The sequence below is a fragment of the Staurois parvus genome, unplaced genomic scaffold (assembly GCF_062004578.1).
Source record: "Staurois parvus isolate SC_StPar_1 unplaced genomic scaffold, SC_StPar_1.0 ptg000371l, whole genome shotgun sequence".
Taxonomy (NCBI): Eukaryota; Metazoa; Chordata; class Amphibia; order Anura; family Ranidae; genus Staurois; species Staurois parvus.
In genome coordinates, this window is record NW_028318167.1 from 2,324,182 (window position 1) to 2,351,672 (window position 27,491).

The 27,491-nt window shown below is 40.2% G+C and overlaps 1 protein-coding gene across 3 annotated transcripts in view; it reads left to right on the top strand.

The window, feature by feature from the left end:
- The window catches only part of CHD7 (chromodomain helicase DNA binding protein 7), a 188,493-nt gene extending 162,969 nt beyond the window's left edge, over positions 1-25,524 (top strand). For 2 of the 3 annotated variants that reach the window (XM_089685312.1, XM_089685313.1), the window contains exons 26-38: positions 10,272-10,401; positions 10,482-10,554; positions 10,729-10,786; positions 12,176-12,410; positions 12,503-12,711; positions 12,797-13,468; positions 16,024-16,184; positions 17,128-17,355; positions 19,060-19,503; positions 20,716-20,937; positions 21,026-21,166; positions 21,623-21,727; positions 23,517-25,524. In XM_089685312.1, the coding sequence (XP_089541438.1) occupies positions 10,272-10,401; positions 10,482-10,554; positions 10,729-10,786; positions 12,176-12,410; positions 12,503-12,711; positions 12,797-13,468; positions 16,024-16,184; positions 17,128-17,355; positions 19,060-19,503; positions 20,716-20,937; positions 21,026-21,166; positions 21,623-21,727; positions 23,517-24,407 (3,569 nt within the window). In that variant the 3' untranslated portion in view covers positions 24,408-25,524. The remainder of the gene's footprint in view (positions 1-10,271; positions 10,402-10,481; positions 10,555-10,728; positions 10,787-12,175; positions 12,411-12,502; positions 12,712-12,796; positions 13,469-16,023; positions 16,185-17,127; positions 17,356-19,059; positions 19,504-20,715; positions 20,938-21,025; positions 21,167-21,622; positions 21,728-23,516) is intronic. The other variant, XM_089685314.1, reaches the window with a different exon arrangement.
- Positions 25,525-27,491: the final 1,967 nt, after the last annotated feature.

Consider the following 27,491-nt stretch of genomic DNA (forward strand, 5'->3'; position numbering starts at 1 on the left):
ACAACTGACTTCCTGCAATTTACACTGACTGCCTGGCTCCCTACAAGTACTGAATACTCCACAGAGAAATTTGTGAACATTATTAGTTTCTCTCATATCAAATCACTGTTCCGTATTAGATTTACTGCACTCCAAGTAAAAAATGCGTTCCTAATAGAATATTTCCTGTGTTCATATAAAATATTTAAGGGGATAAAAGGAAGTGATAGACTTTTGCGCAGGAAGGTACACTACATTTTAGCTCCCCTTTAAGCTTATTCCAGCTCCGTGCTCTTCCAGTGATAGTTAAGATGTCTAATCCGCCGCATGTTTTTTGTAAAATATCTAGGAGAGAAAATATTTAACACCGATCTATAAATAAAGCCAAACCATATTTGTAGTAATAATGGCCACGCCGTGTTATAGATCTCCATAAACTTAGCTTCCAGCTCTGCTTCCCTTGCTAACTCTCTGCCAGCCAGTGTCAAAGTGGATGGTGGGCTTAACCTCTGCTATTAATCTGTACAAGTGCCTCCTGGGCTTTGTTCCAAGCAATATTTCACAAATGTCAGCGCCGAGAACTCCCAGCTCCCTTGAGTGGGATGCAGCCTTGTTAACTTTGAAAGGCTCGGGGATGCAGAGCTGGCATGATATATACAGTGAGCGATTCCTGATTATAATCCCAATTCTCTGGAGGTCGCAGGCATATTCTCAGCAGCATGGCCTGACTAAAGGGGAGAATGATGGCTTATAAAACCTTTCATGATTACAGTTTGGCTCCAGGCTCTACAGCAGTTAGGAGAAGTGTGTTGTACTACAAATCCTAATTGAATTGTGCTGTTCTGCCTATGTACAAGAGCCTCCTGCCTTTCTTCTAAATGGGAGCCTCAGCTGAGTCCTGGATGATCTAAAAATCTTTCTCCTGCAGTGCACTGTTGGGATCTGCCATTTTCTATCTAGTCAGTTCAGCCAGATAAAAAAGCAAAACAAGTGTGTTAAAACCATAGAGGGAGCAGTGTCATCCTTCTGACATACATCACATGAAACCTAATAAGACAGGTTCGATGGCCTTCAATGTAACCCATGTATACTGGGTGGAAAGGGGTGAGCAGCGGGAAGGAAATTTAGGCTATTCCTGGGCTCAGCAGATGCATATTGGTTGCAAGGGAGAGGGTGGGACCTCACCATACACAACTTTTCAAGAATTCAGTTAAGAAATGCTGGCTTTAAAACAAATGTTAACGTGTCCAAGGCTTCTGGTAAGTATGGTTTGCTGTGATGAATGTTAAAAAAAAAATAAACTTTTTGACTTGTTTCAATTTAATTTTACTCTGGTGTGGCAATTTTATTTATACTAACTTGTATGAGTATTAGCCTAAATAAATAAACACAACAGACTTGGCATGTCTGTAATATAATGCATTTGCTGTTCTTGTAGCTCAGGGGTCTCCAAACTTTCTAAGCAAAGGGCCAGTTTACTTTCCTTCATCTTTTTAGGGGGCTGGACTGTGGCCAGCGGGAATAGAATTGCTTTCTTGCATCAGAAGTAAACAGTGTCCCATCTTTGGTATTGGGGTGGGGGGATAGTGCCCCATTGTTGGTGTCAGTGGCAGGAATTATGCCCCTTGTTGGGTTTTAGTGGGTGGAATAGTGTCTCCTATCTGCGGGATGAATAGTGCTCCAAGTGCCGGATAAAGACAATCAAAGGGCCGCATTAGGCCCCTGGCCACAGTTTGGAGACCACTGTTGTAACTGAATACAGCTGAAAATCAGATTGTATTGTATGTAATAAATTAATTAAATTAATACCACAGCTTGTTACACTAAAATGTGTTAAATCTGATGATATAAAGACTGGGACAAATTTGTTGAAAAAAATATTAAAGCAATTCTAATGTATACCTTAACCACTTGCCCTCCTGAGGATTTACCCCCCCCCCCCCCTTCCTGACTAAGCCTTTTTTTGCTATTCAGTGCTGCACTATTTCAGCTGGTAATTGAGTGGTCACGCAATGCTGTACCCAAATGAAATTTACGGCCTCTTTTTCACAAAAATAGAGCTTTATTTCGGTGGTATTTGGTCACCTGTGTGCTTTTTATTTTTTTTTTGCGCTATAAACAAAAAAAAGACCAAAAATATTGAAAAAAATGGTTTTTGTTTTACTTTTGGCTATAAAAAATATATAGTAAACTCAAAGTTAGTCATAAATTTAGGACAAAATGAATTCTGCTATGTTTTTGGTAAAAAAAAAATCCCAATAAGTGTATATTGATTGCTTTGTGTGACAGTTATATCATCTACAAACAAATGTATAGATACTGCAGTTTACGCCATTTTTTGCTATACAGCTCTGCACTAATCTAACTGGCAATTGCGTGGTCATGCAGTGCTGTACATAAATTAAATTTATTTCCTTTTTTTTCACACAAATAGAGCTTTATTTTGGTGGTATTTGATCACCTGTGCGCTTTTTTATTTTTCACGCTATAAACGAAAAAAAAAAGACCGAAAATTTTTGAAACAAAAACCCCGATATTTTCTCAGTTCTGTCATAAAAAGTATCCAGAAAATTCAAATTTCGTCATAAATTTAGGCCAAGATGTATTCTGCTTCATGTTTTTGGTAAAAAAAATCCCAATAAGTGTATATCGATTGCTTTGTGTGAAAGTTATGGGATTTACACAGCTTTTACTATCACATTTCTTTAGGTGCTAAAATACCAGGAAAAAACAAACACCCTCAGGTATCTGCTGAGAGGCATATTGAGTCAATGGAAGATTTATTTTTTTCTCCCACAAGTTTTTGGAAAATGACAAAAACATTTTTTTTTTTTTTTTTTTTTTTACACAAAGTTTTCATTTAAATGATATATTGCTCACACAAGCCATGGGTATATGTGGAATTACACCCCAAAATGCATTCTGCTACCTCTACCGAGTATGGGGATACCACATGTGTGAGACGTTTTGGGAGCCTAGCCACATACAGGAGCCTGAAAAAAAAATGTCATTTTCCAAAAACTTGTAAATAAATTCTTCTATTGACTCAACATGTCTTTCAGCAAATAGTTTGGGGTGTCTGCTTTCCAAAAAGGGGTTGTTTTGGGGGGTGGGGGCATTTTATGCCCAGCATTAGACGTTTATGTCACACATCACTCATTCTTCTAACCACCTGGAGACCAAGCCTTTTCTGACACTTTTTTGTTCACATGAAAAAAATCTGTATTTTTTGCTAGGAAATTACTTTTAACTGCCAAACATTATATATATTTTTTTAAAGTAGACACCCTAGTGAATAAAATGGTGGGTACTGCAATTTTTTATGTCACATAGTTCTTTCGCAGCTATTTTTTTCAAACGCAAATGTTTTTGAAAAAAATACACTTTTTTTTTTCTTTTAATGCTCAAAAAACCATAAATTGGCTGATTATTTGGTAAAATATAAAACCTGATGGTATGCCGAGTAAATAGATACCAAACATGACACGCTTTAAAACTGCGCATGCCTGGTGGAATGGCGACAGTCTGCATACATTTTTAATATCCATAGGTAATGCTTTAAAAGCCTTTACAAGGTACCATTTTATATTTACAGAGGAGGTCTAGTGCTAGAATTACTGCACTTCATCTGATGTTTGCGGCAATACCTCGCATTCATGGTGCAACCACTGTTTACATACTGGCACAGGGTCAACGCTCACGCACGCAGATGCGTGTTTGGGGGGGGGGGGGGGCGGCGAGGATGTGTTTTTGTTTGTTTTTTTGGGGTTTTTTTTGTTTTTTTTACACTGTCCCTTTTTGTTTTTTTTGTTTTTTTTTCAATCACCTTTAATGCTATCACGGGAAATGTAAATATCCCCTATAACCTCAATGGGCATTGTCTTATATTCTTTTTGGGAAATCTGGGGTCTATCAGACTCTAGATATCTCCTCTGCCCTTACATTATCTAATCTCACCAAGATCGTGCTGAAATGCTCGTAGCTTCCGATTTCTTAGACTATAGAGATTATTGGCACCATTCCAGTCTACAATAAGCTCTATAGTCAGCTGGCAGAAACACAAGCTGCATTCTCAGGTTCCCTCGATGGCATGGGACTTCCTGAGAAGGCCGAGGAAGGCAGCGGGGGAAGCATCTTCTCCCGCTGCTTGTAAAAGCAATCCTGCAGCTAATTAGCCAGTAGGATTGCTTTTACATGAAAGCCGATTGCCGGCTGAAAACAACTATACCAGGATGATGCCTGCAGCTTTAGGCATCATCCTGGTATAACCACTCAAAGCCTTGTGATGTACCAGTACGTCACAGGTCTTTGTTGGGTGTATATGCTATGTTCTTAGGTGTATATATGTTCTAATCAAGTCGGTGCTAATGCTGAATGACAGCCTCATTTCTCAAGTAGGCTTTTTCCCCTTTCTAAGATGGGTATTTACAAGCTGTTGGGGGAAGCCCTGCGATTAGGTCGCACGGTGCCACATACGCCAATTCCAAGATTGTACAAATGTCTAAATATTGGCACGCTTGAATAAAACTTGTCCACGTATAAGTGGTACCCCATATGGAAAAAGGATGACGCCAAGTCCCAAACTATCTTGCCACTGATCCTTATGTAGTCTAGGCATCCGGGGGGCTCCACATGATTATCTTTTCCCTCGTAAATCCAACACTTGTATGTATAGCCTGTTGCCCTCTCACAGGTCTTCTACATCTTGATCCATATCTGGCATGCTTGCTGGGGAGAAATTGTTTGAATGCAAGGCGGCCAGAAAAATTGAGGGACTCATCAACACAAATGTTTTGCTGGGGAGTATAGACATCTGCAAATTTTTGGGTAAGGTGATTTTGTGGAGCCGGTCAAATTCAGTGTCATCCCTAGGATGACAGTTTGTGTTGTCATTGAAATGCATAAAACACATTATACTCTCATATCTATACCTGGCCATGGTAGCAGAGAACACGGGCATATGATAAATCAGGTCCGTGGACCAATACAAATGCAATTCATTTTTTTTTAGTAATGCCCATGTTGAGGGTTAGGCCCCAAAAAACTTTAAATTCAGAAACCGTAATGGGTTTCCATGAGAATTGGTCTGGCAAGATTTGAGTTTGGGTTGACGGCGATAAATTGTTGTGCATATAAATTGCTTAAATCCACAATCTATGCATACAGATCTTCTGTGAAAAACAGCTAAAAAAAAATCGAGGGGAGTATTTTAAATGTGCCGTTTCCACCTGATTAACGGGTTGGGCAGTGAATGGGGGAAGTACGGGTGCTGCAGAATTTGTGGGCTACCAATCGGGATTTGCAAGCAAAGAAGGATACTAGGGGCTCTACGGGCCTGTGTGCGATTCTTGGTGGCTGCGGGACACTACTTGTGCTCACCACCTTGTACTGCACTTATGGGACTCGGTATGTCACCAAGTGATACTGCAGTGCTGGTATGTGAAAGACCAGGATGTACTAGGCCGCTGGTGCCCACCAGTTCACCAAAAGGTAGAGTGACACTAGTACTGGCACACTGCATATGAGAGTCATCATGCGATTGTAACATCTCAGCAACCTGGGAATGGGGTCGGGTACGCCTGATCTTAGCAGGGACCTCTTCTCCATCGTCTGAGCTATCTGTCAGGGTGCCGCTGCTGTCTACAGTTTTGTATTCTGAAGCTGATTGTGTCTGTCAGTGAGTCATCTCCTTCGCCCTCACCTGACATGCTCAGAATCCTGTAGGCCTCTTCACTAGAGTACCTTTCCAATGACATTTTGGCCACTAAATTTACAGGTACCTAGTGCGAGTCTCAGGGGAAAAAGAGCACCTGGCTGTCGGCCTGCTTGAACCGCTACAAAAAAATTTACCAGCAAGTGATAACAGATCAGGCCTGATTCTGCAAACACTGCTGTTTGTGTGCAATGTATCAAGTGACCGTAACCTACTGACACTTGGTAGGGGGAAGGGGGGGAAGCGTAGGGATTAAACACAGGTGTTGGCAGGTGTCGGGGCTGATCACGCTAATGCTGCGTTTTTGGGGACACTCTACTAATGTGATCAAAGATATTGATCAGTTCAGACACTATACTAGCAATGGAGGTTTATTGTGTATGTGAGTTTGTTCCTGGCAATCAAAGGGTTAAATGTGATTACTGGTGTACTGACGGGCAATCTGATGCTATGTTGGAAGGACGCTAACTGGCGCGAATGCTATCTGAAGTCGCTGGTGACACTAATACAGTGATCAGCAAAAAAATCTGTACCCTGTACTAATGACACTGGTGACTGGGCAGTGAAGGTGAAAACTGGGGGGGTGCGATCATGGCGTAAATGTGTCCAAAAGTCTTCTAACCATGTACGTGTGCTATTTTACTCGCTGTGTCATACATGTAACTGTAAACACCGGTACAGGAAGATCCCTGATGGGACAGGGATCGATCTTCCGACTTAAGCCGACCATCACTGGCCTAAATCGGATGATTGATCCCGACACCCGTGGTTACCCCCGCCCCCCCTTCCCCCGCGAAACCCGCGGGAGCGCGAATCACGTATATACGTGATATTAAGCACCCATGCCGCCCTGTAGCAGTATTTGTACTATAGGGTGGCGCGGAAGCGGTTAAACATGTCCAGTAAGAAAAATTTTAATCAAATTTTGTCAAATTTAGGCCAAAATGTATTCTGCGACATCTTTTTGTTAAAAAAAAAAAAAAAATCCCGATACGTGTAAATGAATTAGTTTACGTGGAAGTTATAGCGTTTACAAATGGCGATATAGATACTGGATTTTTTTTTTTCTTTTTACGAATAGTGGCGACGATCAGCGACTTAGCAGGACTGCGGTGGGCATTCTGACACTGGGGGGGAACTGACTTGGTGTTACTGACATCCCCAGTGGCACCAATACAGTGATCAATGCTAAAAAAATAAAAAGCACTGACACTGTACTAATGGCACTGGGCAGGAAGGGGTTAACATGAGGGGCGATCAAAGGGTTAACTGTGCTGGGAGTGTTTTACTAGGGGGCGGGAGGGGTGTGCTTCACTGTAAGTACACTACTCTGGATGGCTGTGCACAGCCATCCAGCGCAGTGTGCCCAATCCAACAGGGAGAAGGACTGGGACCCGATGATTGACAGCCGTGGCCGCAAATGGCGTTGCGGGCAAGGTGCACACGCGGCTTACGCGTGCCCCGTACCCAGTGATGCAAAATCACATATATATACGTGATTTTGCGCACCCGTGCCGCCCTGTAGCAGTACTTCTGCTATAGGGCAGCATGGAAGCGGTTAATGGCTTATGCAAAAGGGTAAGTCAAAAAAGTGTGAAAAGAGATAAATTATTGCTTATTCTACAAAGATTGTACACAAACTGATCATAGTAAAAGTTAAAACTAATAGTTTTATAGTTTTCTATAATTCGAATAATGTTTTTAATGTTGTCAGTCGGCATATTTAAATTGGTTCTAAAAGCAGAAGTAATTTCTTTCTACCTTAATGCATTCTTTGCAACCAGTTAGCCCCCCCACCCTTATACTTACCTGTGCCCAAGTGATGTGCACGAGTGCAGCAGCGAGAGCCATTAAGAGAAAGAGAGGGGGGTGGGGCCGAGCCGCCTCTGTATCCCAATGGACACACAGCGACCTCGGGAGTGAGCACGGCACGGGTGCCCCCATAGGAAGTGGTTTACTATGGGGCAGTCGACAAGGGGGAGAGGCAAGAGTGCTGGCAGGGGACCCCTGTAGACCATTATCGGGGCTGCTCTGTGCTAAACTACTGCACAGAGCAGGTAAGTACAGGTGAAACTCAAAAAATTAGAATATCGTGCAAAAGTTCATTTATTTCAGTAATGCAGCTTAAAAGGTGAAACTAATATATGACTCATTACATGCAAAGCAAGATAGTTCAAGGCGTGATTTGTCATAATTGTGATGATTATGACTTACAGCTCATGAAAACCCCAAATCCACAATCTCAGAAAATTAGAATATTGTGAAAACGTGCAATATTCTAGGCTCAAAGTGTCCCACTCTAATCAGCTAATTAAGCCATAACACCTGCAAAGGGTTCTTGAGCCTTTAAATGGTCTCTCAGTCTGGTTCAGTAGGAATCACAATCATGGGAAACACTGCTGACCCGACAGTTGTGCAGAAAACCATCATTGACACCCTCCATAAGGAGGGAAAACCTCAAAAGGTAATTGCAAAAGAAGTTGGATGTTCCCAAAGTGCTGTATCAAAGCACATTAATAGAAAGTTATGTGGAAGGGAAAAGTGTGGAAGAAAAAGGTGCACAAGCAGCAGGGATGACTGCAGCCTGGAGAGGATTGTCAGGAAAAGGCCATTCAAAAGTGTTGGGGACTTTCACAAGGAGTGGACTGAGGCTGGAGTCAGTGCATCAAGAGCCACCACACACAGACGGATCCTGGACATGGGCTTCAAATGTCGTATTCCTCTTGTCAAGCCACTCCTGAGCAACAATGTCAGAAGCGTCTTACCTGGGCTAAAGAAAAACAGACTTGGTCTGTTGCTCAAAGTCCTCTTTTCTGATGACAGCAACTTTTGCATCTCATTTGGAAACCAAGAACCCAGAAGAAGAATGGAGAGGCACACACTGCAAAATGCTTGAAGTCCAGTGTGAAGTTTCCACAGTCTGTGTTGATTTGGGGAGCCATGACATCTGCCGGTGTTGGTCCACTGTGTTTCATTAAGTCCAGGGTCAACACAGCCGTCTACCAGGAGATTTTGAAGCACTTCATGCTTCCTTCCGCAGACAAGCTTTATGGGGATGCCGACTTCATTTTCCAGCACCTGCCCACACTGCCAAAAGCACCAAAACCTGGTTCAAGGACTGTGGGATTACTGTGCTTGATTGGCCAGCAACCCTCGCCCCCAACCCCTCCCCCCCCCCCCCCCCCCAGAACACACTCTCCTGCGCGCCCCCGGTGATCTCTGTGATCACTGTGTCCTACGGCAGCCTTTTACCACATGATCAGCCATGTCCAGTGACACGCTGATCACTGGGAAATGCAATTGCTGGTTCTCGGCTGCACTTTCCTTACGCTGTCAAGAGTTCTCGGCAGTTGTCAGAGCAGGGTTCGGCACCGATCATCAGGGAACTGATGATCGGTGCCAAGCAGTGCCACCCGCCTGTGCCCACCAGTGCCACCCATCAGTGCAGCCAGCAGTGCCGCTAGTCAGTGCCCAGCAGTGCCGCCTATCAGTGCAGCCTCATCAACGCACAGCAGTGAAGGAGAAAAATTACCTGTTTGCAAAATTTTATAATAGAAACAAAGAAACTTTTTTTTTTTTTTTTTTTTTGGTGGTGACACTACTACTAGGGTGACAATATGTAAAAAAATAAATAAATTAAAAAAAAAAAAAAAATCTAAACATTTTTTAAAAAAATTATAATTTTTGGTTATAAACTAATTTGACTTATTTTTATTTTTATTAAAAAGATAACGGAATAAATTTTGGCCAAGATTTATGATGAAATAATATTTATTTGCAAAATTTTATAAGAAAAACACTTTTTTTCAAAATTTTTGGACTTTTTCATTTACATAGCAAAAAAAATAAAAATCCCAGCGGTGAATAAATACCACCAAAATAAAGTTTTATCGGTCTCAAAAAAATGGTAAAAAAATTCATATGGGTATAGTGTTGCATGACCGCAAATTGGCCCTGGTCAGGAAGGGGGTAAAAGTGTCCGGACTGGAAGTGGTTAAACCTGAGACAGTTGAAACAGTTTGCACAAGAAGAGTAGGCCAAACTGCCTGTTGGAGGTTTCATTGAAAACTACAGAAATCGTTTGCCTATAAGTGTTGTGAAACAAATTTTTGTCCTTGCTCAAGTCTGATGTATATTAAATATGCAGAGTAACAATGAGGGATGTCCGTTAATTTTGACAGTTTCAAGGTATTTCAGAAATAAAAAATTGGCCCACGGCTGTATATGGTATTCTTAATTGTTTTTCCTCTGTTTGATATGAAGCTAGTTCTGTGGTATCTACATGATAGATGAGCTTATTTAGTAAGGGAGTGTAAAATGAAGTGATTGTGCAAAGGGCAGTAACTCACCAGCCAATTGTTACTATTGATCTTGATTTGGTAAACTGAAATCTGGTTGTTATGGATTACTGCACTTTTACATTGTGCACAGACTTATTAAATAATGTTGATGGTCTTCCTGACAAATGACGCTTCTCATTCTAATGTATGCTGATATGACTGCTATCTGAGTTGCATCTATTTTACTCTGCTTCACATGTAAGGAACAGACTGTCACAGGCCTCAATGTTTTTCTGCAGGTTATGAGAAGTATAATTCCATCCGGGCTGATTCAGCTCTGTGTTTCCTGGAGAGAGTCGGAATGCCTGATGCAAAAGCAATTGCTGCAGAGCAGAGAGGGACAGATATGCTGGCAGATGGTGGTGATGGGTATGTTACAGTTTAAGCAGTATTATTCACTCAAAGTGAGACTTCATTTGGCTAAACTTATTTCACTTGTGCTTTTCCAGGGGAGACTTTGATCGAGAGGATGAAGATCCAGAATACAAACCGGCACGGCTTCCATTTAAAGATGATATGGATGTAAGCAGACCCTTGCTTCATAATACATACAGTGTTTAGATCAAACATGTATATTAAAATATTTTGACAAGATGGAAAGGGAACAAGAACCCTGACTGAGGAGCTTTAAAATGAAATTGAGTAATGTTTTAGTTGCAAAAAAGTGATTGCTTAAAACGTGTCTATCTCCTGCAGGAATTTGCAAACTCACCTCTAGAAGACAAAGAGGAATGCATGGAAATGGACGCGCAAGGTGAGAAATGTCTAATGACACTTGCTGAACAGTAATTGTTCCAGGCTGATGTGTTGAGTACCTATACTGGGGCGGACAAATCGGGGAAATAGATTCCTTCCTGATTCTTATGTTCAGTCCTTTCTGAGCCTGAAACCCTACAGGCAGGGGCGTATTTACCACAAGGCAAACAAGGCAGCTGCCAAGGGCGGCATTTTTCAAGGGCAGCACCGACCTCCCCCCCCCCTTCCCGGAAGACGGGACATATGTGGTACGGGGATCAGGTGGGATCTTAGAAAGGCTGCTGACTGCTGGTGTATGCAGAGCCCAACTCTTGTTCCCAGGGATGTCCGGAGCTGTGAAGGTGAGGAGGGGGGGTGTATGTTAGTGGAAGGCTCCCTCGGGGGGGGGGGGGGGGGCAGGGGTGTTATTGGTCAATACCAGGCTGTCCATGGGGGGGAGGGGTGTTGGTCGGTGTCAGGCTGTCTGTTGAGGGGGTGGGCTCCGATTTTTTTTTTTATTTTTTGCCTAGGGCAGCACAAAACCAAAATTCACCACTGCCTACAGGCCACTAGAAAACTGGTAGATGATAGCAATTGTTTTTATTCATTTTTTTATGAAAGGTTTTAACCCTAAATAAAGGCAGCAAGAAGTTTATAGATGTGTTTACAGTTTGTACGCAGTTCATATAGACAGTTCTTTTTGGTCATGAATATTGCAATTTATTTTATTTATTAAGTACGTATAGAGTGTCAACAATTTACTCAGGTCTTTGCAAATATATATTGTACATTCACATCAGTCCCTAACCCTCAAGGAGCATACAATCTAAGGTCCCTAACTCACATTCATACATACACACATTAGGGCCAATTTAGACAGGAGCCAATTTGGAGTGTGGGAGGAAACCGGAGTAGCCGAAGGAAACCTACGCAGGCACAGGCAAGAACAACATGCAAACTCTAGACAAGTAGTTCTATGGTTCTGATTCAACGACTTGGCCACTATGCTGACTTCTGAAGCATTCTCTTGTAGATTTGGTTTTGTGTATAAGTATTTGCATTGTCCATTAGCAATCAATTGGCATTAAATGCATTACTCTTCTAGTTGCCTGCTAAATCTTGGTTTTAACTTTAAGCCCAAGACTTCCCTCTAGATTTTAACCATTTGCCATTCATCTAGACATAGCCATGTTCTCTATATTCCTATATTGATGGAAATGTCTTTTGAGATGGAATTAATTCAAAACAGGCAAATGTTTGGTGTTTTATTTTTTCTCATTTGAATTCTACCTAGGGTTGTCTAGAACACCTTGTTTCTCTAAAATAGCATGTTACTTGTTTATAGGAGCTTAAAAATGATTACATGACTGTACGAAAATAATTCACAATAAATGTATTCTAATTTAAGCTGCAGAGAAGATGGGTGAAGGCAGCACAGAGATGGGCAAACTGTATTGGCCTCATACTTCAGCCCTTACTACCCGTCTGCGTCGTCTAATAACTGCCTACCAACGCAGTTATAAGCGCCAGCAAATGAGGCAAGAGGCCCAGATGAAAACAGACCGAAGAAGAAGGCGTCCGCGGGAAGAAGTAAGGGCCTTGGAAGCAGAGAGGGAAGCGATTATAACAGAGAGACGGCAAAAGTAAGTCCTACATCATTTTTTTTTTTTTCCCCTTTGTCCCTCCCACAAGTCTCTCTGTGTTGTATGTTAACCCGTTCTATAAACTTTTATAGATGGACAAGAAGGGAAGAGGCTGACTTCTATCGTGTAGTGTCCACTTTTGGAGTCGTTTTTGACCCTGTGAAACAAAATTTTGAGTGGAACCAGTTTAGAGCTTTTGCCCGTCTGGATAAAAAATCTGATGAGAGTCTGGAGAAGTATTTCAACTGCTTTGTGGCTATGTGCCGAAGAGTTTGCAGAATGTCCAGCAAGCCTGAAGATGGTGAGTGAGCAAAGTGACAAATCTGCAACTATCCATTTGAATTTTTTTTCCCTTATTTTCTCAAGTATTTGTTTTTACTTGACAGATCTTTGTGATCTTGCTACAGTAATTGAGCCCATAACAGAGGAACGTGCTTCTAGAACTCTTTATCGCATTGAACTTTTGCGAAAAATTCGGGAACAAGTTCTTCATAACCCCCAACTGAATGAGAGACTTAAACTCTGCCAGCCAAGCCTTGACCTTCCAGAATGGTGGGAATGTGGAAAACACGACAGAGACTTGTTGGTTGGTGCAGCAAAACATGGCGTTAGTAGGACAGATTATCATATTCTTAATGATCCTGACTTGTCTTTTTTGGAAGCTCATAGGAATTTTGCTCAAAACCGAGGTAGCACACATCCAAATATGCCCATCCTTCTACCACCTGGGTCTAGTTATAGTGACACCCCCCCTATAATGCCCTCTTCTCCTGTGCGGGATGAGAAAACTGGAGAACAGGAGGAAGTGAAATCTGAGAAAGTTGAAGAGGTGGACATTAAGGAAGAAGCAGAGATTAAAAAAGAACCTGTAGAGCCTGAGGAGAAACCTGTAAAACAGGAGATTGAATCTGAAACTGTTCCTGTTAAGGAGGAAATTAAAAACTCAGAGGTTACTCCGGATGCTGATCCAAAATCCATTTCTGAGAAGGGATCGGAAGAAGATGAAGAAAAGTTAGATGAGGATGATGATAAATCTGAAGAGTCTTCCCAGGCAGAAGGTAATTTTTATAATCTATAGCACAGTAGTATCCATCTTTCTTTCCAGGTATATAAATAACTGGTCTGGAATACAAGGACTTGGCTCAGCGTACAGTCATAGCTGAAGTTTACCAGTAGAGGACAAGCCTCTATACTCAACATTTAGGCATTGTATACATCTGTCCAGTCCTTTGCGGTGTATTGCACTAAAGTGGAACTTTAGTCAGAAAATTAAATCCTGCCAGATCAGTTCAGACTGGCCCCTTTTGCAGGTAAAGCTATGTAAAACATTAAAGATAAGTGCCTATACTGTTTAAAATCCAGTAATGCATGGTTTCGCTCTGCACATGCTCAGTTGCTCTGTCTTTTTAGGCACTGTGCTTGAATTTGTAAAGGCCGATCTGCTGACAGTCTAAAGATTTAATGCTGCTCAGGACTCTGGGATTCAGCAAAATTACATCCTCCGGGAAGCAGAAACAGGAACAATGCTGCAGGCAATTTACAGCACATGCTAATTTTGGTAGCATAATTATTAATGTGGAATGCATGTTTCTTGCTAAAAAAACATTATTTTTTATTATGTTTTTATGGGTAAAGTTCCACTTTAAGCCATTTCTCCAAGAGGAAAACCAGGGCTGTATCTCTCCATTAGAGACCCATACAGCAAAAAACCTGTCACAGGTTCTTGCCCTTCTCAGTGTTCTACAAAGTGGGGCCATGCTGGCTTCAATTATACCTTAAGACAGCTGAAGCCAATGTTATAGGTCAGATTCACATATTTGTTACAAATTCCATTTTAAATGAATCCTTTTGTGTGTTTTTACTAACAAATGTTATTGGAGACCACACACTCAATGACTTTATGGTTATATTTACTGTATCTGGACATCACTGCTTGAAACTGATATCTATGGTCACTTATTGATATTTTCCTGAATAAATACATTTTAGACCCTGCTTATGAATGTTAGGCAGTCAATACAGTGTTTGTATTGACACCTGTGTTCCCCATAGACATCAATTATATCTGGAGTGAAGTATGAGCCTTCTGTAGCCCTGGATGCTGTTAACAGCACTGAATTTATTAACACACATGAGCCCTAATGTCTAAAAAAAAAAAAAAAAAACTTTTATATTAACATGTTTGTAAAGGCAAGATATTTTTTTTTTACTTTAATCACTTCAAGTCCGGACACTTTCACCCACTTCCAGTCCAGGCCAATTTTCAGCTTTCAGCGCTATCACACTTTGAATGACAATTGCGCAGTCATGCAACACTGTACCCATATGACATTTTTGATACAGATTAAACTTTTATTTTTGTGGTATTTATTCACCACTGGGATTTTTATTTTTTTTTGCTAAATAAATGAAAGACCAAAACATTTTTTGAAAAAGTGTTTTTGTTATACAATTTTGCAAATAAATAATCTTTCTTCACAAATCTTGGCCAAAATGTATTCAGATATCTTTTTGGTAAAAACAATAACCCAAATTAGTTTATACATAAAAAAAAAAATTATTTTTGTTTACATTTTTTTTATTTTTTTTATATTTATGTATTTGTTTTTTACATACTGTCACTCTAGCAGTACAGTGTCACCATAGCGACACTGTACTACTTGAGGGGGGGTGACAAATTTTTTTTTTTCCCTGCGCTGATTGCTTTTACACCCATAAAAGCTGTAAAAGCAATCATTTCTATTTCTCTCTGGCTGCATTCCTGCAGCCATTGAGAAATACTGTGAGAGCATTTTGGCATTTAAGGAATGACTTAGATTTTATTATTTGAGAATGAGTAATTAAATGCAAGTCTCTACTTCCACTTTAAATAATTTCATCAGAATTCAGTTTCAGGAACAAAAACAGGAATTAAACTATATTACCTAATGTTTGTGGACACATGACCATCATGTCTATATGAGCTTGTTGGACATCCCTACCCAAAATCATGGGCAGCATAATGGAGTTGTCCTCCCTTCAATGCTATAACATATTCTATACTGCTGAAAAGGCTTTACACAAGATTTTTGAGTGTGCCTGTGGGAATTTGTTCCCATTTAGCCAAAATAACATTTTCGAGGTCAGCTACAGATGTTGAACTAGATGACCTGGCTTGAAGTTAGCATTCCAATTCTTCCTAAAATTGTTCAGGTCAGGGCACTGTGCAATCCACTTGTGTACCTCTACATGAAAATTGTCAAACTTGTCTTTGGACTTTGTGCACAGAGGCACAGTCATGTTGCAACAGAAAAGAACCTTCCCCAAACTGTTGCCACAAGGTTGGAACCACGTAATTATCTAGAATGTCTTTTTATGCTGTAGCATAAACAGTATCATTCACTGGAAACATCTGAGTGTGATAGTTTTGGGACTGTGTCCACATACTTTTGCCCATGTAGTTTACATAATATAGCTTCTTTTAATTTAAAAACTTGAGTCCTAAAAATACTACTTTGTGCTGTTATCAGAAACCTAACTAGCCTTTGAAATCCTATTTGGCATACGTTCTTGACTCATATGGAGTTGCTCTCTATTTTCCTTCACACATATTAATGTATTGTTTTCACTGCAGCCGGGATAGCTTCTCAGGACAAAAACTTTGACGAGGAAAGCAATGCCTCGTTGAGTACTGCACGTGATGAAACACGAGATGGCTTTTTCCTGGAAGACTGTGAGCCGTCCGGGCTTCATATGCTGCGAGAGAGGACCTTCTCATTCTCCTTCTGGCCTAAGGTTGGTTATGGTTTTCCCTTTTGCTGATATACATTATATTCCATATTGGCAACTGTGATGGGCGCTATGTATGTTTTAGATTATAGTAAAGAAAAAAAAGATTCCTAATCACCATGACATGGCCATCTGGTTATAAAAACAAGACACTAATAGGCTTATTCCTGTGGAAAGGAGGCGGTTTGCAGCAGCTGTTGTGTTCTGGTTGTGGTCTTTGAGCAGTGTCTGCGTTTTTTTTTTTTTTCTCTTTTGTAGCTTTTTCTCAAACACAAACAATACAGTGACCATGTAGACTTGGCATTAATAGACATGCACAGTAAGGCTTAGTTATGTATATTATTAATGCACAGCTTGCCATCCAGATTTCCTGTTGAAGAGGAGCACATGAAGCACACCTTACTGCATTAAGACTTTTTATTTTAGTGGTGTTTTTTTTAAATGAAGTCCACTGCTTCATTGTAAGTGATGTGGAATGAATATTGACATTCTTTAGATGTGGGGGAAGTTTTCATAATGTTGAACTTTATTAACTGTGACGCTAATGAGGAACCATTTAGAAGGCTGGGCCTGTCTACTTTGGAGAGCAGTGGAGATGGCTAGATACTGGAAGCAGATGTTTCTTTCTTTGCCCACCAGCTGATGATTAGAGAAAACAATGCACTACAGCCTGAAACAGTAGGAGTTCAGCATATATGCAGACACTGCAGACTATTTTACCCCCTGCAGAAACTCTTCTTTTGTCTGCTTGGTGCTCCAATCTGAAGGGTGGGGGAGTTGTTACACTTATACAGGTTAAATGGAAAGCAAAAAGACTTTGTTCACTCTTTAGCTGAAAGCCAAGCAAGCGTTTGAGTTTATCAATGCAAAGACATTAAACTATTCTGAGTGCAGCTATTTTCCTAATTAGTTATGTCATATGGGTTTTCTTTCTCCTTGAATGATGCAGGATCGTGTGATGATCAACCGATTAGACCACATCTGTGAGACTGTGCTGAAAGGAAAGTGGCCAGTAAACAGACGCCAGATGTTTGAGTTCCCCGGGCTCATCCCTGGATACACACCAACTGCCATGGACAGCCCGATGCAGAAGAGAAGCTTTGCTGAGCTCTCCATGGTGGCCCAGGGCAACTTCAGTGGAAGTGAAGAGATCACTGCTTCCCCACAACTGTCTCAGGCAAGATGCATTAACTAGTCATATACTGGTTTTCAACTGCTATATGCTCTTTCACAGAAGACTCCCAAACAGTTATCAAAGAGAAAAAAAGTCCTCAAATGCAAAGCATAGAGTCACTGTTAACCCATGGTATTAATTTTAAATATATGTTCATGTTAGATTGCTGATTGATTGCTAAAAGCTGCAACTAGACTTGCAGTGGAGGTGCTTGTCCAGTACTTGGTTAAGTAGGATAGGAAGATACTAAAGCCAAGCATACGTCTTCTTTTTTTTTTTTATTTTCAATCAGTGGGCTGAATTGAAAAAACAAAACAAAAGGGATAATCTTCCCATCCACACATTCGATCAGTAGATAGACTTTGTACAACCAGCCTTTCCATACATGGATCGAAATTCGTCCAGCTGAATCTTGATCCACATGTGGCCGCCCTTAGACTTGTTCACGCGAGGAAGAAATTATACACCATGTGGTGCTGTTCATGAGTATTTAATAAAACTTGCAGGAGGTGGAGCACTGTAAAACAAAGTTTGCAAAACTGCAGTCTCTGAAAAGTGTGGCTTTCCTGCTGTCCACTAGCCAGCCATTTTAAGACCTTGTAGGTGAGAGCATCACCAGTTTATACACACTTTGCTAATTATAATGGATCTTATCTAAACAGTTTTCTTTTGTCACAGTCATACATTTTCAACCAAGGAAAAGAAGTCTGTTTCTAGTTAGGACAGCACCGTTCCTATGTCCAACATTTTAACAGATCAGTCCCATTGTTTTTTTTTATGTTTTTTTAGGAAACTCATAAAAGAAACATTTAGGCAGCTATTGCTGACTTCTTATTCAAAAATGCTAGATGCCTGGTTGTCATTATGATGCATTGACTTTAGTAATTTTAAATAAAGAAGTGGGTCACTTCTTAACCTAATTTGCTGCATGCTTGTTCTAGGTCTGTTTCATGCGCTGAAGCTAGACAGTCATGCAATAAGTATTGTTATTTAGGAGACCAACAATGACAGCCCACATGACAGGTGTACTTTTAAATTTACATTCTCTATATATTTAGTAAATGATGGGCACATAGTGTTCCAAAGCAGATACCTTAATGTTGCCAAGCATGAATGGGTAATGCCTGAATTAGTGTTTTGAAGGAAATAGTCTGCATTAAACTTTCGGGTGACATACTATTAGTATTAAAATTAGTGCGGGGCAGATGAGCAGAGTTTAAGCATCATATATATAAATAGATCTTATTACAAGCTAAAGGGTAATTTCTAAGCTTATAGTGACTGTTTGCTGGTTTACCAAAGGGGAAAACTTGACTTTGGGAGGCATATTTTTGTCACATGTGTCCAATTTTCCCTCTCATGACGAGATTAGGTAGAGGTATTGCATACAAATATAGTATGTAATAAAATGAAGTAGCCATGGTGTACAATCCAGTTTTACATTTTGTCAAGAAATATCTGATAGCTATGAATTACTGCTCATTTTTGCATATTACTCTTTGCCTGTGCTTAATGTACATTACATGAGCTAGTCATAGGCTTTCAGTGTTCTTCTGAACTGAAAAATAGATGTTGTCAAACTAGCCATTCAGTGCTTGTTGGACAAGGGCATGCTCAGATTAGATCTTGGGATCCTTCAAATATACCCAAAACCATTTTATATTCCCTTTTAAACTCTAACTTGATATATTTGCCTTTTGGATTCAGGAAAGCGCTATGAGTTTGTCAGTACCTCGTCAGCGAAGGCGGCGGAGGAGGAAGATTGAGGTTGAAGCAGAACGAGCTGCAAAGAGGAGGAATCTAATGGAAATGGTGGCTCAGTTGCGTGGATCGCAGATGGGAGCAGAAAATGGACAAGAGAAAGTTGTGGATTTATCAAATGCCTCCAGGGAGGCTACAAGTTCTACCTCAAATTTTTCATCTCTTACTCCTAAGTTTATCTTGCCTAATTCCTCCACCCCTGTCTCTGATGCCTTTAAAACACAAATGGAGCGACTGCAGGCAGGTCTTTCTTGCACGCCGACTAGGCATCTCCTCAACGGTTCTCTAATAGATGGAGAGCCTCCAATGAAGAGGAGAAGAGGAAGAAGGAAAAACGTAGAAGGTCTTGATCTATTGTTCATGAGCAACAGACGGACTTCCTTATCTACGGTAAGAAAATGACACACTGCAGATTTGCATGAAATGAATAAAATAGCCCTACATACATTATTTATAGCTTCTTCAGATATTTGTAACGTTCGGTATACTGAAGTTTAGGTATACCAAAGATTTGAATCTGTTTATGCATTTGCATTGCTTCATGAATTTTGATGCTCCTTCCTATTTGCGTTTAAATATTTTTTGTTTTTTTTCATGTCTGTTACCAGCATGTCTGTTTCTAAAAAGATATAGGAAAAAAATGGCTGCACTGAAAAATGATTGTTATTTTTGGGTAGTTGGTCAGGGATACATATTTTGTTGTGCTCTTGAGTAAAAGAACTTTCCCTTTTGGGTTTATTTGTTTTTTCTTTACCTTTTATTGCCTGTCCTAACCTGCTTCTATACTGATGACATTGACTAAAGTCCATTCCAGTGAACCTTCCAAAATATTCAAGCATGAAGGTTATTTTGGATTGTGTACATTTACATTATTGACAGAATTAGGCCATACAAACTGTGTTAATTAAACCTGCACTAGAGTATCTCTTTAATTGTACAAGCACCTTGACAAAGGATTCTATCTTAGTATGGTGCTGGATATGCTATGTTCCATGAAGCTACCTTGGTGAGCCAAGATGGGAATACAAATCCCAGGAAATTACATGTACAAGTTTAATACTGTTGTCATGGTTGCAAGTAAAAGAAATATAATGGTTTTGGAGAAGTAAGCAAAAAGGTCATGGCTAGGTGTTGATCAATACAGGCAATCTTAATCACTTTATTAGCTGTGCCCATTGGGTAGATTTTTTTTTTTTCATTTACTGTCTTGTATACACAACAGGAAGTGGTGGAAATCACCTCCCTTCCTTAGTTGATTGTCATCACAAGAAGTGTCCCCATATAAAAAAATATCCTCACTATTCCTGTTCTTATGACATTTCAAAATTTTGAGGTTTCTCCTAACTTTTAATCCTGTTGACTGCTCACCAGAACAAATAGAGAGAGAATCTCCCTACTTGAGGACATAAGCAGCAGAAAAATCAACTGACATACGTTCTAATCTCTCACCATTCTATCCAAAGCTAAAAAGTTTTTGACTTTGGGTGGTTTTTAAAATTGGTGTCCAGAGATCTCAGTAGACCAAAAAGATGGTTTGTAGTAATGTATAAGCAATCTTTGCTCATATGGATTGGCGGCATTGTTTTCCTTTTGTCTCTATAGGAAGATACCGATATGACCAAAGCATATGAGGATGATATTGAAACACCACCAGCAAGAAACATTCCATCTCCCGGGCAGCTGGAACCAGAGACCCGGATCCCTGTCATTAACCTAGAAGATGGGACCAGACTAGTTGGGGAGGATGCTCCCAAAAATAAGGACTTGGTTGAATGGTTGAAACTGCATCCTACTTACACTGTCGATATGCCAAGTTATGTACCAGTAAGTACAATGAACAGGAGAACATTTGTCATGTTGTGTAATAAATAATGAAGCCGGTTTTAACCAAAGACGTTCTCTATCTTCACAGAAGAGCGCGGATATGTTGTTCTCCCCATTTCAAAAACCTAAACAGAAGCGTCACAGATGCCGGAATCCTAACAAGCTGGATATTAACACATTAACGGGAGATGAAAGAGTGCCTGTAGTAAATAAGCGCAATGGCAAAAAGGTAAAATTTTCAGAAAAGAGTATTTTAAACACGCATAAAGCTAATGGAGAGTGTTTTTAAATATTTTTAGCTTCGTAAAAACAATTAGTCTCTTCTAAGGAATTTTGAACGGGGAAAGTGCATTTTACCAGCATTATGTTTTGTTTTTTGTTTTTTTTTTTTTATCCATACAAGTTGTTTTATGTTTTCAGTAGATAGTTTTAGCAGTTTGTACTGCTCACCAGTATTTAAAGCACAGAACGCACCATATTCCTCTTGCTGTAAAAGTGCCAATAGTTATACAAGGAATTCTGCATGTATCTGCTATAAGTGACAAGCAGCACGTTTTTTATATACTCTGTGTAAGTTAAATTAAACCAAAACTCTAAGCTGTTTGCAGTGTTATTGGCATACTTTTTTAAATATATTGTGAATATATGCTTAAATATTACCAGTACCTATTTTTTGTTCTTTAAGATGGGTGGTGCAATGGCTCCTCCAATGCGGGATCTTCCTCGCTGGTTAGAAGAAAACCCTGAATTTGCTGTTGCTCCAGATTGGACGGACATAGTTAAGCAGTCTGTAAGTATTATCTAGTGCCACAGAATGCTCAGTGTATCAAACTATGTCTTTGGGGGCGATTTTGTAAAGCAGAAACTTTCACTCTTATTCTTTTTGTCCACTTCAAATAAAGCATTTTTTTTAAATATATAAAATCCGTTGAACTTGATTTGGAATTTAAAGACCTGCTATAGTAAGAATCTGAATAAATTGTCCTTTTTTGGTTACGTGACATTTCCAGTTGAAGTTATGCATATTTTTGCCTACAGATAAAAATGGGACATCTTAGGCCAACTATGTCCTTTTTAAATGTAAACCATTGAGGTACCTTTATAGAAAGAGGTGAATGATCACATTCTGATCATTCATTGTTGTCATGCCACTGGGGATTTATTTTTCTTTACAGATGCTATATATAAAGTTGATTTGCTCACTTCTAATGTGATTCCATTATTAGTGTTCAACTACTTCAATGTGGGGAACCCCAGTGTTTGCAAAATCAGAGATTTTGCTGCCTGCTTATCCACATTAGACTAATGGTAAATCACTAAAGCAATGTGACATTATTTATTTGTGGACTTAATACACCAAAAGTTGATCATTTTGAGAAAATTTTCTTTTTTGACTCTTTTTTTTTTACGCTTTCTTCAGTTTTGTAAACCTGAGCTTTTTATTGCTGTCTATCTCACAAATGAGATTTGCTTCACTTCCTGTCTTGTCTAAAATAAAGGCCTCATGCACAAAGGGCATTTTTGCAGCCAATTTAAGGGGCGTCAAGTGTTTTTTTTTTTTTTATAGCTTCCAAACGCCCCTTCATATTATCCTATGTGTCCATGCATACATAGACTTTTAGAAGCTTTTAGTGGCAGGGGCTTTTAGGACATGTAAAAAAAACCCACTGCAATTGCGTCTAGGCGCAGCAGCGGTTTGTTAGAAAAAAACTCTTGATGCATCTAAAAGCGTGTTAACGCTTGAGTGTTAATGCACTTCAATGGCCAGACTAAATTGTTGTTCTGGCCAGTGAAATGAATTAACGCCTGAGCACTTCATGCCTGTAAACACTCCTAAACGCTTGTAAAACTGATAGACACTTTTACAAGCATCAGGCATTTTGTTCTGCCAAAACACTGCTGCTAAGAGGAGGAGCATTTTTAAAATGTCCTGTGTGAATGAGGCCTAAATTGGAAGTGTGGGGAATTCTCCCAAATCGACCCCAACAGTGAAGAGTTGCGATTCTAACCCTTTCAAGTCTATCCATAACTTAAGATTTAGTTGGAGCTGGATTTTAACCTTGATCATGAGTGTCATTAAATCCTATGTATAGAGATAAAATTGTCATGTATTTGAAAGCTAATTTAAAGTGGAGTTCCACCCAAAAGGGGAAGTTCCGCTTTACAGATTGGTCCCCCGCTCTCCATTAAGGATTGGCACCTTTGGGGAGCGGGTGGGAACGGGTACCAGAATTTGACAGGTACCCGCTCCCACTTCCGCTGTGATCGCCTAGGCGATCGGAAGCGGAAGTTGTCCTACCCTCCCTCCCCGAAGTCTTGTGGGATACGTGACAGGTCCCAGAAGATGACGGGGCCATTCAGCTGTCACAGCCGGGTGCCCACACTGAAGATGCCGGCACCTGGAATACAGGACGGCCGGTGAAACGGGCTCGTGGGACAGGTGAGTGGCTGTTTTTTAAAAGTCAGCAGCTACAGTTTTTGTAGCAGCTGACTTTTATTTTTTTACAGAGTGAGTGGAACGCCGCTTTATGTAATTTGTGATTTTGTACACAATGACAGTATCCCTTTTTGTTTCTTAGGGTTTTGTACCGGAGTCAATGTTTGATCGTCTTCTCACTGGACCTGTTGTAAGAGAGGAGGGAGCCAGCCGAAGAGGGAGAAGGCCAAAAAGTGAAATTGCCAAAGCAGCTGCAGCAGCTGCTGCCGCTGCTGCAGCCTCGACATCTGGAATCAATCCACTGTTGATGAATAGCCTCTTTGCTGGAATGGATCTTGCTAGTCTTCAGAATCTTCAGAACCTGCAGTCTCTCCAGCTTGCTGGTCTTATGGGGTTCCCTCCAGGCCTTGCAACAGCTGCTGCTGCTGGAGGGGATGCTAAAAATCCTGCTGCCATGCTGCCTCTGATGCTGCCAGGTATGGCAGGTCTGCCCAACATGTTTGGTCTTGGTGGGCTCTTAAATAACCCCTTAACAGCTGGCGGCGGTGGTAATACTACTACAACTTCAAGTCAAGGAGAATCTGAAGATGGCACTTCAAAGTCTGATGAGAAAAAGACAGAAACTGACGAGGATGGCAAAGACTCTGAGAAAACTACAGACACTGCTTCTGCTACTGACTCTGTTGCTGCTGCTGCTACTACTGCAGCTGGATTGGCTGCAAATCCTCTGGCCTTCAGCCCCTTCCTACTATCCACCATGGCTCCAGGCCTTTTCTACCCCTCCATGTTTCTACCTCCAGGGCTAGGAGGACTGACACTGCCTGGTTTTCCATCACTAGCTGGACTTCAGAGTACTGTAAGCTCTAGTGAGGAAAAGGCCACTGACAAAGGGGAAACCGAGAACCAGGAAGCCAGCGATGCAGACGAGACCCTGGACAAAACCGCAGACTCATCCGTTTTGGAAGATGACATAGCACATGAAGAAGAATTAGACTCACCCGAAGCCGGGGAGGAGAACGACAAGGACAAATAACGGTCTCAGTTACAGTGTTCTAAACTTTTTCAAGTGGTAGTCCTACTGTTTACACTCACAGTAAATGTCCATAGTTTTTATAAGCTGTTCTGTAAAATAGTGTAGCAAAAAAGAAAAAAAGGAAAAAGTCCAAGTCATGTCACACGGATGTGTCAAAAAAGGTATTTTGGTCATTAAGTATTGTGCAGTGCATTATTTATAATTTCTAGGAAAAAGTTTTGGAGAATTAATTTTTTTTTTCTAAAGGAAATTGACATAATGCTCTGCAGCTCTTTATTTTTATTATTATTATTTTTTTACCGTTGGTATTACGAAGCAGCAATTTTGTTTGAAATCATGGTGCAAAAACGAAGGACAGGCTGCTTTAAGGAATTATGAAGTTATTTATCTTTTTTTTTTTTTTTTTTCTTTTTTTTTGCTGTGAAGGTCAAGATTTTTTTTTTCCTACATATCAATTTTTTTTTTTGACTGTATATGAGGGTTCCACACACACAACCATTTCAGACAATCTCCACAACATAGAACGTCTCAATCTGGAGGCACAGCAATACAAGGCAGCTGTTGAATGTGAAACGCTATCCTGTATTTTTTTTTTTCCTCTTTTGAACACACTCACTGCGGAAGTCATTACAGGACAAAACTACAGTTAAGTCGTCTCATGATTTTATAATGCACTGGTTGAAACATAAAATTTAAAATCAGGTACCTTTTTTTTTTTTTTTTTTTTTTGTTTTGTTTTGGGTTTTTTTTTTTCTCCTTTTTATTTTTAATTTAAAGGATGGACTTTGTTACGTTAGCCACAAAGCTAAACAGCATTACCTCAACTCTAAACTAGCCTTGAAGTTTACAGACATGACTTTGTAAATGTTTGTGTTTTTTTCCTTTTCTCTTTTTTTGTGTTTCTTTTTTTTTTTTGGAAAACTGCTATCATGTAAGATAAACTGTAAATTGCTGCCAACAGTAGTAATGATGCTTTTAATAAAAGTGATCCATGAGATGCAGTGATGTAATTAGAAATAACGTAGAAAGTGTCTAGGGAAACCAAATCAGAACTGGTGTACACCACTTTATATTTTGTATTCACAATAGAAGCAAATACAGTATTATGGCTTTTGTACATCCTTCTTTGATATTTTTCAAGCCGGTTGATGGGGGGAGGGAAAAAAAAAGCTTTCGAGAACTGCTGCACAGGAGTGTGGGGGAAGGGACACAAATGGAGTTGCTTTGAATATACCAGCTTTGCTACCTTGATAAACAATGACACCACTCTCTTTCCAACCTTGCTAACCTGAGAGCTCTTTAGAAAACAAAAGGTCTGCACGGGGAGAATGAGAAGTCTTAGCAACAAAAGGGGCAAAAGAAAAATGAGGCTTTTATAGGCACAATATGTAGGTCATTTATCTGTGGTTAATGGGTAGAAAAACAATGTAATGGTGTCAATGAGAGACGACTCTGTGGTACTCTGTAGACTACAGCTTGCCTTGCCAGCAAGGGTTGTGCCAAATAAACACAAAATGAGAACTAACCTAGTTTTGGGACATCAGAAGCTTTCCAGAAGATGATTGCATTTTCAGCCTGGTTTGACCTTTGGCATTCTCTATGTAATATTGTTCAGATCCTTACTACCATGTGAGAGTGCGGAGCCTGCATTATTGCCACGTATGAAAAGTCTTATTTATTATTTATTACAGCCTTTTCCAGCATTGCAGGGACAGATACAGTGAGATCGGGGCACCAGCGTTGCTCTTAAATATAACAACCAATTAGTTTGTTGTTGAAGGAAACTTATATGGGGAAAACATGTAAGCTGCCATTGCTGAACTTCTTTGGAAAAGGTTGTAGGGCTGTTATGACTTCCATAATTTAAGTGTGACCTTATACCAGTATGCAGATCTGCAATTCTGAGATTGCTTTGACTTGCTGTTTGCTTGTGCTGGGTCAGTGACTGATTAAGTAATGAAGACATAGTTAGCCAGGCAACTAGCATGTTCAAAAGGAGGTCAGCCATGACATACTCCATATTTCTCTCAGTGCTGGCTTTCTTTCAGTAAAAAAGGTCTGGTCACTTCTGTGTTCTCTGCTGGGCCCCCCTTTGTCAGCTAGCAATCACAAGCCCTCTCCACCCACAGATGGTCTTCAGGGAGCATATTTAAGGAGACCTAGGCTAAGAGAAATGTACCAGCAGCCATTACTGAACTTTGTTTCCTGGCCATTTTTCTTTGTGAAAATGTTACCAGAGCCTTCCTGCCATTCTGATCTGGTAGCTTCAGTATTAGCTTTAATAATATGGAAGCCTATCACTGGCTGCTAATGTTGCTAGCAGGGTCAGGGCTGCATCTGTTGCCACCGTCCCAGTATCGCCACTTCCCGACAAGGACGTGTGTGTGTGTGTGTGTGTGTGTGTGTGTGTGTGTGTGTGTGTGTATACGCACAGCGGTCGGGCAACATTTAAAGACTCTGCAAGTACAAAAAATACCTGTTGTGCCAAAAATGCACTGCACTCTAAAGTGTGTTTCACAACAATGAAATTTAAGGTTTTGTCCATTTTGCAGTGCTTTTCACATGCGTTCTTGATGCATTTTTTTTTTCTTTTTGGGCCAACTTTTGCTGAGCAGATTAAAAATGCAAAGCATGTCAAATACACACTACATTAATTTTTTGCAGAGTCTTCATTGAACCAAAAACATATTCTGTGTTTTTTAAAAAAAAAAAAAGTCCCTGACCCTTTCCAAGAACGCAGTGGCTCAGAAAAGTATGTGAACGTGTCCCATAGGAAACCATATTAAACGGAGTGTAGTGTGTTTCTGCTAAAATAACTAAAAAACACATTGATGTGAACCAGGCTTTAGGTCCTATTGTGGGCTGACACCACACAACATTTTTGTGGACAGTGTCGTCCCTGCTTTTTTGATAAATTCTCTTTACTGCTTCTACTGTCAGATCTTCACAACATAGGCTAATCCTTCTAATCCAAGATAAGAACTAGGAGGAATGTTTAAGTGGACACAAGAAAAGTGGAAAGGACACAGGACAGCTATGAATTTCTGACGAGATCAACAGGCTTTATTTTTTATTTATTTTTAT